This window comes from Triticum aestivum, unplaced genomic scaffold (genome assembly GCF_018294505.1).
Source record: "Triticum aestivum cultivar Chinese Spring unplaced genomic scaffold, IWGSC CS RefSeq v2.1 scaffold102267, whole genome shotgun sequence".
NCBI classification, from domain to species: domain Eukaryota; kingdom Viridiplantae; phylum Streptophyta; class Magnoliopsida; order Poales; family Poaceae; genus Triticum; species Triticum aestivum.
The window spans coordinates 260,071-272,168 of record NW_025225734.1 but is presented as its reverse complement, the minus strand read 5'-3'; the positions used below and the strand labels follow the sequence as shown (position 1 = coordinate 272,168).

Here is a 12,098-nt window from a genome sequence, read left to right as displayed (position 1 = left end):
AAAAAAAAAACAACAACTCCTTGTCATGCGTGGCCTCGGCGAGGAGGGGAGGCTGTTGTTTCTCCCTCTCGTTGTTAGAGAGCACCTCCTCCTCCTTGACCGTTGAAGTGGTGGATGTCGGGGGCCATGATCCGGAGCTCCCCGCGGATCCACCCACCAACGTTGAGGACCACTTGACGGGCCTGCCCACCGTTGATGCGTGCAGAGAAAAGGAGAGGATGATAGGCATGTAAGTGGAGAGGATATCAGATAGGGTTTGGCGGAGCCCTGAGCCAGGGTAGGCGTACCGACGCCGCTTCAATGCGGCACAAACGGCCGGAGTAGGCTTCTCGATCATCGCGTCCACATTGAAGCGACATCAGTCAGTCGTCCGGTCACGAGGGTCAGGGGCGCGCCCCCTGCCTCGTGGGCCACTCGAGTATCGTCTCGCGTTAATTCTTCTTCCCAAAAATTATAAATATTCAAAAAAAAAAATTCTTCGTCCGTTTTTATTCCATTTGGACTCCGTTTGATATGAGTTTTCTGCGGAACAAAAACATGCAACAAATAGGAACTGACACTGGGCACTGGATCAATATGTTAGTCCCAAAAATAGTATAAAAAGTTGCCAAAAGTATATAAAAGTTGTAGAATATTGGCATGGAACAATCAAAAATTATAGATACGGCGGAGACGTATCAGATCACATCTGACTCGTGGAGTCCGTTCCGGCCTCACAGGTTCCTTCCCTTAAGCGCGCGGCCCCTTAGGTTTAAGTCAGTTTGGTCGCAGGTCGGATCACCTCCGACCTATTCGGCTGGCAGCGGCCTCTAGCAAGGTGTGCCAACCACCAAGCATACAATGAAGCCAGTTGGTGAACCTGTACATCATACTTCCATTCCTTTTGCCCATTGTTATGGAAATCGTTAACTGGTAGCTGCTCGGTCGGCTGGCGAGTAGGGGATTAATAGGCTAATCGACAAGTTAATCGGCCATTTAATCAATTCATCGGACGATTTATCGGTTTCTCGGCTACTTGGTGACCCTACGAGTAGGGATTAATCGCCAAGTTAACTGGTTAATCGGATGAATTCTTGAACAGGGCTTTTGCCACACGATATATGTTGTCGGGCTCAAGGCGAGTCTGTCATCCTTGTGCTAGCCCGACCTCTTTCTCGTTCCAGTGATGCCGATACAAACTGGATTATCTCATAATCCTTGTCGCATGACCATGCTTATCCTGGGCGGATCACATGAAGAGCCCAGAGTATATCTCTCCTGATCGGAGGGGCAAATCCCATCTTGCTCGACCATGTCTCATGGCATGGATCCGGACAAGCCGAAAGCTACCTTTGTAACTACCCAGTCACGGAGTAGCGTTTGATTGGCCCAAAGCAGGTCTGTCACCATCCCGAGTACATGCGCCAACTCAGGTCTTAGGACATAGAACGTATGTTGTACCAGAGACTCACAGATGACATATCGCCGCGTCTCATAGTTGGATCTGTCCGACTCGGATCCGACTACGTCGAATCCGACCAGATCCTTCCGGGTCCATATTATCCGGTTAGCATCCAATGCTCCATGGCTAGTGAAACCAAGCCATCGATCGTGTCATATGCTAGTCTAGTCGGCTGCGCGTCCACACAGCCCTTTCGACTAGGGACCTTTTAGGACAGTCATCATACAATGCATAGTCCCACAAACAAGTCACGTACTTGCTGATACACATCATTGATAATGTCCAAGGACTATCTTTATTCATAAACAAATAGGAGATATCATAATACATGATTGCCTCTAGGGCATATCTCCAACATGCTCAGGCTAGACCATGACAGGCAGCCGGCAAGGGTGGTTTGGGAGTCTCCAACACCGTTGGTGATAAATCTAGGGCTAGATCGTGGTGGGCTCTGAGGGCTGCATTGGATCTGGCCCATGGAGGGCCCGCTACTTTGGTGGCCCATCTTCGAGGGTTGCCCTAGCGATGATACTGGTTGGCCCCAATGACCCGTGCCAAATGCTTCTTCTCGGTGACGCACCATAGAATTAGCCGCGCGCGAGTTTGTGGGCTTTTCGCGTTCTGGGATTGCTTTGTCGTTTATTTTTCTTTGATCGGCCCTTGAGGATTAACTCGATACTTTGTATCATTTGGTCGTGTGGCTTCATTAATATGGAATGCTACAAAAACAAAAACAAAAATCAATTATATTATAATAAAACGTTGAAAGTTTATTGGATCCAAATGTCCTTTTATTTTCAAAGGTGCACTTTTATTTATTTTCAAAAGAAGAAGAAAAGGCGCCGGTCAACGTTCAACGTGCATCTTTTTGCTCGGTCGCTGTTCTTGGTGGGTCCCACGAAACAGAAACCCTCACCTCGCTCGTCTCATGGCTCCTCTTCTCCTTCCACCCCCACCCCATTGGAGCATTGGAGAGGAGCAGAGCACCAGACCCACCTTCTTGACTGAGCCGATCCAGCTATAATCAAGAAGATCCCCTCCTCCTCCTCCTCGGCTGGACCGCCTTGGGGCGCAGAGCCGAGGCCTCCGGTCGATCTGTCGCGCGGGTGAGGATTAGGAACCCTCTGTTTCTTGGAGTTGATTTGATCCCTGAGGGTTTGTTTAATTTCAGAGCACTGATCGCGGCCTCGCTTCCATCTTGTTGGGACTTGGATGTGGGGCAAGCAGGCGGAGCGGACAGGAAGAAGTAGGCTGGAGGTGGAGTGAGAAGGGGAAGCGGAGAAACAAAGGTTTACTCCACGCCCTCTCTTCAATATTTGTTATTTTCTGATCATCTATTTCCGAACGAAATTGCTTCCTTTTCTTCAAAACATCGAGAGCTCACTCATCCCACCGAAGTCAGCTTAAACTAGTAGTACTAGTAGTGCGTTGAACAGTAAAACAGAGATCTCCTGACATATGGTGGTGGTACTAGTTGAATACGATTTGTTTAGGCTGAGCACGCCCTTCAGCCAAAGCACCTGGCTAAAGGCACAGCATTTTCTAAGGTTTTGTCACGAACGAACCTGCTGCCCTTGTAAACTGCAAGCACAGTTGTAATTTCTGAACACATCTTGCAGAAAATTCAGAGACCTGAGATTTTGTGACTCCAGGTCTAGTCTAGTGTGAAATTCAGTAAACGAATCCGTAATAAACTCGTCCAGCGTGTCGTATGAATCAACACAGATGCTAGTGTTCTGCAATTATAGGTCTTTGAACTCGCACACTGGAATATATATATGGGGCGTTTGTGACTGCCTGCATGACAAGACTGTTAATACACTCATTTGTAGCTTCATTTTTACATGACCAGACTACCTTCTGTTTGCAACATCCAGCTAAACTATGCTGTATATCGTCAGTAGTAAAAATCAAGGGTCTGTTCTGTGTCATCTTAAGAGTGTACTGAGGCTAGATTATTTCAGAGCTCGAATTTTAGGATTTTTTCACAGTTAAGATGAATTATGTAAAGCGATGTTTACTTTAAATTGTAAACTGCAGTGCCATTCTTATGCTCCTATGTACAGTGCCATTCTTGAACAGTAAAACTGAGATCCTTCATTGGTGGTGGTGGTTAAATATAAATATGATTGTTTCGGATAAGCACAACTTTCAGCGAAATTATTTGGCTAAAGGCACACAGAAAAAATAAAGGTTTAGTGAAGAACAAACTTCCGGCTCTTGTAAACTGCAAGCAAAGTTTTCTCCGCCAACTAGGCTCGTCTTCGCTTGTTGAATTTCTGAACATATCTTGCAGAAAATTCAGGACCCTGAGATTTTGCGACTCCGGTGTGAAATTCAGTAAATGAACCAATAATAGACTCAACCAACATGTATGAATCAACACAGATGTTGAGTTTTGCAATCATAGGTCATGATTGGCTGCACTTAAATATAAAACTCGCACACTAAAACATAGGGTACCCTTAAATATAAGTCATGTTTATGATTGGCTGCACTACAATAATGTTAGTAAATTTGTCATGAATAGTACTTTCACCGTTTTATACTTTACCACGTCTATTTAAATGAAGAGATTTCGTGTGTATTAAATAAAGGGAGTTTGTGACTTGTAGAGGCTATCAAGGCAAATTTAACAGTTGATTTCTTTGATATAGTTGTATTATTCATATGGTATTAATATCTCAACTCTTAAAGAGGGATAAGTTGACGATTCAGCAATCAACTTACAGTAGTGTTGACTTGCAGAATACTAAGTTTATGGAATGTGTCTACCGGAAGGAATTTCCTCAGTGTCACCTGCGTATGGTTTCATTTTTATTGATAAACCATCATGGTCTGGTTTTGACTTACACATTCAATACAATTATGTGGTATACATAAAAAATAACATATCAACACAAGGCTTTCTATTGAATACAAAAAATAACATATTCTGTCTGAAAAAATAACATATCAACATATTCGATACAATATTGTGGTATACTCAGTTAGCAAATACATAACCATCAGCATACCTTTCCAGCTTTTCCCCTTACTGTTTTTGACATGGTTTATCTGGTGATCTATGTGCACAGTTTGATCTAGTTCGATGGATATAGCTTCAGCTCTTTATGTTCCTGCACCACTCTTCATTACTCACTGCTCACACATTTTTACTATTTCAGGCCACACAATGACCTTAATAGATTTCATAGAGCTGAGTGACGATAATATTATTGACTTGAGCAGCGATGAGGAGACTGTTCAAGAGGATCAGATTGCAACTCAACACCGGGCGATGTTGTTTTATAAGCAGGGTGTGTTTGTCCTAGCTGGTGAAGGAAGCCGAGGGGTGCAGGCCGTGTTTGTTGCAGCTGGTGAAGGAAGTCAAGATGTGCAGGCCGTGTTTGTTGCATCCAGTGAAGGAAGGCAAGAGGCTTCTGAGCCCGGACATGCTTTGGAAGCTACCGCATCGTCCATGATTATGGAGGAAGCACCTCTTGTTGCAACTAGTCAAGGAAGTCAAGATGTGCAGGCTGTGTCTGTTGCAGCTAGTGAAGTAAGGCAAGATGGGCAGGTTGTGTTTGTTGCAGCTAGGGAAGGGAGGCAAGAGGCTTCTGAGCACGGACATGCTTTGGAAGCTACCGCATTGTCCTTGGTTACGGAAAAACCACCTGTTGATACGGTTGTGCTCGCTCTCCCACATGCTGGATCACCGAATTGTCTTCGCTCTCCAACATCAACGCCATTCGCCGGTAAGTTCCTCTCGTTCTCGTTTTGTCATTACAATTGTGTATTTCTCATGCAAACGATCCATTTCAATGCAAACATTGCAACAAATTCCTAGGCTTTGAAGTGAACAGTGGCCTTACCGGAAAAATTGTTAACGGTGACTTGCTGCAGGCCTGACTTCCACCACTCCGAAGGCTCTGACGTCTGAAGGTGGCGACACAAAGCTGGTGAGAGCAAAGGTGAAACGTCCTAGGAAGAACCACCATACCGGCACTCCTAAAGCTGTGACTTCTGAAGGTGGCGACTTAAAGCTCGTGAGACTGGAGACGAAACATCCTAAGAAGAAGAACCATACAGAAAAACCACCTCTTGGTACGGCTGTCCTCGCTCTCCAACATGCTGAATCGCCGATTTGTCCTTGCACATCAGCGCCATTCCCCGGTAAATTCTTCTCTATCCCTTTCTCGTTACAGTTGTGTGTTTTATCATGCAAACAATCCATATCAAAGCATACATTGCAACAAATTCCTAGCATTTGGAGTTAACAGTCGCCTTCCCTGAAAAATATTAACAGTGATCTGCTGCAGGCCTAACTTGCACCAGCCCGAAGGCTCTGTCCTCAGAAGGTGGCGACGCAAATCTGGTGAGCGGGAAGGTGAAACATCGTAGGAAGAACTACTGACCCTGCAAACTAACTCCTTAGACTGAATCTTTCTAACTACTGTTGCTGTAGTTCATCTCATAGGTAACCACTCTTATTGTATCCGTACTGGGATCGGAGCTCGTGTTGCCCCCCATCTCTCTGCATTCGTCTAGAATGTCAGTTGTGGGTGATTTTTGGACTGGCTTTGTCAAGCACTTCGTTAGGTGGTATTTTGGTGAACCTGGATATGGCGCGCAGCTGCTGTTATCTGGGAGCTTAGGAAACTACATAGAATTTAGATTTTTTTGCCATCCTGGCTCCAAGCTGAGATGTAACCAAACCGACAATAGACCGAAATTTGTGAGAGTAACTGCATCTTGAGTTTTTTGTAAAAAAAGAGTGTTTCACTTTGGTAGATAAGCTGAAGCTACAGCTTAGCTCTGTCCGCAGATGAATGTAAAAGTGTGAGTATAACCTTCACACTTGGTAATGTTATGCATGACATAAGTGTTCTTTGCTGTGGTTCAGAAAACAAGCTTTTGGAGCATGACATTTCTGCCTTGAAAGTTCCTTTTTACATTTTGCGAAGACTTGAAAGTTCTTTTAAAATTATCGATTTAGTGCTAGCTATGAAGAGAAAATTGCAGACATGATATGCATCTGACAAAACTGGAAGAGAGCAGGCAATAGTTTGTGAGGGCGCGGGACTGTTTTTCAAAAGAATTTGTTCTCTTTAACTAACTCTAAATGGGTACAATAGAGATATATTTGGAAATAAGTAAAAAAAAACATTTGCGCCATTAGAAACCCTAAGAATACAGGGATTTTAGTCCTGCAAATTTTTGACTCTATAAAATTCTAAGGTTGCTCCGTCAACTCCTATAACCTTCGGGTCCTTGCCATCTTTTCTTTTTAAAGAAAAAAGTGTAACTCGTAATTGACAAAGACATAAGATGGATCCATATTTGTAACAGCGCCTCCCCCTCCCCTCCCTCAAACCTAGCTCTAGCATTTGAGGTGGACGAAGAGCAGAACCCTCGTCGACAGGAAGAAAGAGTTTATCCAGAACGACGTTCCAGACATGTTGTAGCGAAACCTTTTAAAACCTTGACACCCGGCATTTGAAAAACGAAAGGATTAGACATGTTGCGAATGATGAATGATCTATCAGAAGCACCGAACCAACCCCCTCCCTCCCTCGTCCCCTTCCTCCTCGCCACCGTCGGAGGGCGCCGCCGGGGCCTCTCGCCCCCCTCGGACACGGTCTTCAACGCGGGCTGCGTCGTCGTCTTGGAGGCGCGGTGCTGGCGTGGGGCGCTGCGGCGACGAGGCGCACGGTTGTGCTGCGGCGGCTGCATGGGGTCGTGCGCGCATGGGCACGGACCGGCATCGTTCTGGCGGTGGATCTAGATCCAGGCAGTCCGAGCCCCAAGCGGCGAGGGCGGCGGCTGGGGTCCAGCTTCGGGTTCCTGGCAGCTGCGGATGGTCCTTCCCTGTCGCGGGCGCGCGGCGGTTTCGGCGGCAGCGCACTGCCTCGGGCGGCACAGCTCCGAGTGGTGAGGAGGCGGTGGCGCTGTCACTTTGCTGCGGGCTGCCGCGGCGGCTGGCGGCAGCGCCCTTCCGGCCTAGATATGGGCCCCTTGGGGCCCATCTGGGTTTGGGCGGGCTTGGCTCAACTCCGCTTGCGACGGCTCCGGCGGACGGAGGTGCGGGGGGTTGCGGGGCGGCGCGTCCACTACAGTGTGGCAACGGGAGCTTCACGGGCCATTTCGAGCTCGACCGGGCCTATGTGCCTCGTGTGCTCCTCTTGCTGTGTCCGGTCGGTGGTCGCCGATGGCGGTGGAGGTTATCCCCTCCCGCGTGGATGCTGACGCTGCCGCTCCTCGTTCCCGGCTGCTCCCTCTCGGACCCGTCGGTACCGCTTCGATCTCCCTGGTGAGACGACGATGGTGAGTCCAAGACCGTGGTGGCGCATGGTGGTGGGCAACAAGTGTGGTGGAGCGCTACGGATCGGTCGGGGTGGTGGGTGTGTGGTGAACAGGAGAAATTCCTGTCGGCTTAGCCGACACCGACGCGGCGACGCATGTGGGCGCCATCGTTCCTTCCTGAAGGGCGTCGGGTATCCCCCTCACCCACGCCCCTCCGCGTACCGGGGAAAACCCCAGGACCAGTCCGAGCAGCAGCGTCGTCATCGTCGCGATCCTTCCTGAAGGTCTTGCTTGGTATGCGGTGGTCCGAAGTGCGAGGAGTGTGGTGGAAATCTCCGGAGGGCGCAGCGGTTGCGGATCGTTATCGTTTTCGTCGATCCGACTCTGTTGTTAGTAGTTTCTTTTTCTTTCTCTTTTATTTCTTTTGGCCGTGCTTGTGTTGTCTGCCCCAACAGTGAACTCTCAGTTGTATCGGGTGGTTGCTATATCTATATAGCGGGGCGAAAGCCTATTTCGAGAGACATGCTGTGAATCATGTGCTTAGTAGTAGAAATCCGTGTGGGAAAATTGTTGCTAATATAACATTTTGTTGTCAATGTTGAATTCAGTGGGCAGAAGCTTAGGAACTGTGGTGATGTCATCCAAAAATGTGTTTTAAAGAATGTATAAGAAGTGGGTAGTCACCACTTGTTTCAAAAGAAAGAATGTGTGGATTTCAATCAACATGCTAGAGTGCTTTTTGAAGAGCCAAGTTGAAACCAGTGAGTGATCCTTGGCCAGCTTGCCGGGTTCGTCAGCACGATTCCCTTGCTGCCACACTAGAGATCCGCCTCTGATGCAGCAGGCAGCAGCAGACCACGAGAAAGCAGCGCAGCGCAGCGCAGGAGGCGACGGAGTTGAGGTCAGGTCGGTCAGTTCCTTGTCCTTGTCGTTGTCCATGGAGCCGCAGTGGGAAGGGATCGTGATCAGCAGAAAGTGGATCTCGACCCGTGGCCGTGGCTTTTCTTTTCCTCGTCTTGTCTGTGAGACTCTGTCCGGCGGTACACGGGAGTTGTAGTAATTCTTCGTGTGGCTCGTGGACAAGAATTTTCCATGCCCAAAGCATATTCTCTCTCTTTTTAGGGGAAAAACGTTGCCAATTTATTCATAATTTGCGGCCCTCTCGGCCATTACCTCGGAGCAAACACACCCCGGAGGAACATGGAGCCAAGTTTTACATAAGGAATTACAGCAACACTCCGTAGCTAAAATATGTGCGACTTTATTAGCCGGCAGTCACACCCAAGCAACCTTAAACTCCTCAAAAGACCCAAGTAAAACTTTGATCTCTTCAACTAGTTGCCCATTAGCTGGGAGATCTTTTTGATCACCTAAAACCTTCCTCGCCGCCACCTGTGTGTCCGTCTCCAAAATCACCTTCTGCACGTTGATTTCTTTTGCAAGGGTAATGGCTCGTCTACATGCAAGTAATTCGGCAACCTCAGCATCAGCAACACCCGGGGAAAAATGGCATGCACCTGCTACAAAGTCGCCATGGCTGTCCCGAAGAACAGCACCGCCCGCTCCTGATCCGTGGGCTAGTGCTCCATCTGCATTAGGCTTCATCTAGCCCAAGGGTGGCATCAATGCATCATCCCTTTCTGAACCTCCTGTCGCACCGTAGCCTCGTTCCTATAATCTGTACTAATTTCCATTCTTTATACGGTATAAAAGCAACTCCAACGCGGGCGACCCATTTCGTCCACCGGCGTCTGTTTGGGTCGGCGCGGACAGAAAAGTCGGCCCAACGCGCCGACCCAAACGGACGCGCGTCCGCTTTTTGTCCGCCTGCTGACCCATTCCCGGCTCATTTTTGAGTCGGATTTGCGTCGGCACGGACACAAGACGGACACGCGCGCTCGCCTTCCCCTTCCCCTGGCCCGCTGGTCGATGGCAGCCTCCACCATTTTTCTCCATTTCCCCCAAAAAACCCTCCCCCCCCCGCGCGCACTCCGGCCGCCCGCCATGGACGACGACCTCGACGCCGCCGTCGGCCTCGCTTCTCTCACCTCGTCCGGCATGACGGTCGCCCCCTCCGGCAAAGGCAAGCCTGCCGCCGCGCCCAAGCCGAAGAAGACGCTGACACCCGAACAACGGGCAAGGGAGTCGGCGAAGAGAAAGAGCAGGAGGCACGCAGCAGCGCGAGGGACGAAGCCATCGCAGCGGACGCCGTCGCCGCCGTTGCGCAACAGGAGGTCACCAACGCCCGCGTCGCGGCGGCAACGAGGGAGGCGCTATATATGCTAGGGTTAAACCCTAGCCAGCATGACCTCGTCAACGCCGTCACGGCCGCGGCCAGCACCGGCTCATCCACGTTTCCTCGGATGGTGCTGCCCGACTCGCCCCGCGCGTCGGGGCCGCAGCTGATACCCGGCTTTCACGTCTACCCACAGGCCTCCCACCTCTTCGGAGAGAGCTCGCCCAAGGTGAGTGTGGTGGCGCCTTCCGCGCCCGCGCCCGCGTCCATCGACCTCAATGCCACACCGGTGGTCGGTGGCTCGTCATCCGGAGGTGCGAGGAAACGCGCGCGGCAAATGCCAGCCGATGAGCTGCCGGGTGCACATAACCTGTTCGACGGAAGCCGGCTTCCGGCGACAATGACTACATGCAAAACATCATCTTTGAGGGTGGTGCGGCGGCTGATGGCGGTGCCGCCGGGGCCGGCTACGATCCCGAAGAGACACAGAGTCAGGACGGCCGAGGGGCGTTCACGCCATCCACCTTTGATCAAGATCAGGTGGCCTTCATGGATGATCAGGTCGGCCTGGACCTGGACGGCTTCCCAATCGACCACGAGTTTCCGGAGGACTACGGGCAAGAGGAAGCGGATGATCGAAGGGGAGCCTTTGTTTGAGGACGAGCTCGTCAACCAAGTCGCCGGGATGAAGCCGAAGCGCAAGAGCAAGCAGATGAAGGGATACACGACGGCCGAGGACAAGCTCCTTTGTGAGTGTTGGAGATACATTGGGCAAGACCCCAAGGTTAGCGCCGAACAAAAGGCATCAACCTTTCGGATTCGTGTCCGCCGTGAGTTCCATGAGCGCAAGAAGTTTTCGCGGTACCAAATGCTAAGCACGCGCGAGTGGGTGTCCATTTTGATGCGATGGAGGTGATCCAACAAGAGTGCGACAAGTTTTGTGCCACTCTTGAGAGCATCAAGGCCCGCCCCGTGAGTGGCATCGGCATGCAAGACATTGGTAAGGAAGCGGCCCTCTTTTGTGTCATTCCATTTATGCTTGCATGTCCATTTCCATATCCATTTTGCCAATATGCTTGCATGCACTACATTTGTAGGCATTCCAAACTTTGGAGGCATTCAAGGTCCAACACGACGGCAAGTGCTTCAACCTCTTCCATTCTTGGACAATCATCAAAGACGAGGAGAAGTTCAAGGCAAATATGCCGTCCTCAAGTCGCATGGGGGGAAGAGGGCCGTGGAGGACGAAGACGGCGAGAAGCCACACCCGCGGGGAAAGACCAACTCCAAGAAGGAGGACAAGTGGGATGTGGCGTCGAACGCCTTGATCGCAAGCGTGGAGGGTAAGATGAGTAAGGACTCAAGGGAGGAGGAGCGCCGGCGATACAAAGAAGAACAAATGAACGCCTTCATGGAGATTCAAAGGAGGAGGCATAAGATGGACGTGGAGAAGCAAGCCAAAGATGCTTGAGATGGAGGCGAAGAAGCAAGCCAAGATGCTAAGGATCGATGATGCCAACGCCAAGACCAAGGTGAAAGAAGTGGCTCTCGCGAGCATGATGACCGGGGTGGAGATAATGAAGGTGGATCTCAACACCGTGTTGCCAAGGAAGAGGCCGTGGTTCGCGAAGATGCAGACCGACATGCTCAAGTTCGACGACGAGTGACCTATGGCGGCGAGTGCCATCCTTTTTTGTATGCCGGCAAGTGTGCTGGCATGACCACGGCCGTGATGGCCTGGTCGAACTCCCGCCTCTTTTTTGTGTGCTGGCATGTGTGCCGGCCGCTGACAAGTGCGTCAGTCAAACTGTGTGTTATTTTCTGAAGCTGGCATTGTATGCCGGCGCTGGTATGGTGCTGGCATGAACTTTCGGTCGACAACATGGTCGCTGGCATGAACTATGGCCGCAAGCCTTTAAAAAAGTTTGCGGACATGAAATGGGTCGGCGTGTTGGGTGCACTGCCGACCCAAATCTCAAACGGAGCGGACGCCGAACCAAACGGACGAAAAGAGGACAAAAGCGTCGCTTGTTTGGGTCGGCGCGTTGGAGTTGCTCTAAAAACCCTATCTCTGACTAGTACATGATTGCCAAAAGGATATTAGTACGAGTTGTTACTCAGTCAAGAATATGCACC

At 50.0% G+C, this 12,098-nt stretch overlaps 1 protein-coding gene across 2 annotated transcripts; it reads left to right on the top strand.

Annotated features, from left to right (window-relative positions):
• Positions 1 to 2,360: 2,360 nt before the first annotated feature.
• LOC123172336 (uncharacterized) lies at positions 2,361 to 6,301 on the top strand. 2 transcript variants are annotated; one of them, XM_044589327.1, is made up of 6 exons: positions 2,361 to 2,547; positions 2,613 to 2,730; positions 4,609 to 5,178; positions 5,327 to 5,596; positions 5,743 to 5,798; positions 5,889 to 6,301. In XM_044589327.1, the coding sequence occupies exons 3-6, from the start codon at positions 4,617 to 4,619 to the stop codon at positions 5,898 to 5,900; spliced, it is 900 nt and encodes a 299-aa protein (XP_044445262.1). In that variant the 5' UTR covers positions 2,361 to 2,547; positions 2,613 to 2,730; positions 4,609 to 4,616; the 3' UTR covers positions 5,901 to 6,301. The 2 variants fall into 2 exon arrangements, with proteins under 2 accessions (XP_044445262.1, XP_044445260.1); XM_044589325.1 differs by having other exon boundaries at positions 5,743 to 6,301.
• The last annotated feature ends 5,797 nt before the right edge of the window (positions 6,302 to 12,098 follow it).

Bases quoted from the DNA above. Each gene is read 5' to 3' on its own strand.
- LOC123172336 (XM_044589325.1), top strand. From the start codon at position 4,617: ATGACCTTAATAGATTTCATAGAGCTGAGTGACGATAATATTATTGAC. The intron at 5,179-5,326 runs GTAAGTTCCTCT...GACTTGCTGCAG, and splicing joins AACATCAACGCCATTCGCCG to GCCTGACTTCCACCACTCCG. The intron at 5,597-5,742 runs GTAAATTCTTCT...GATCTGCTGCAG, and splicing joins CACATCAGCGCCATTCCCCG to GCCTAACTTGCACCAGCCCG.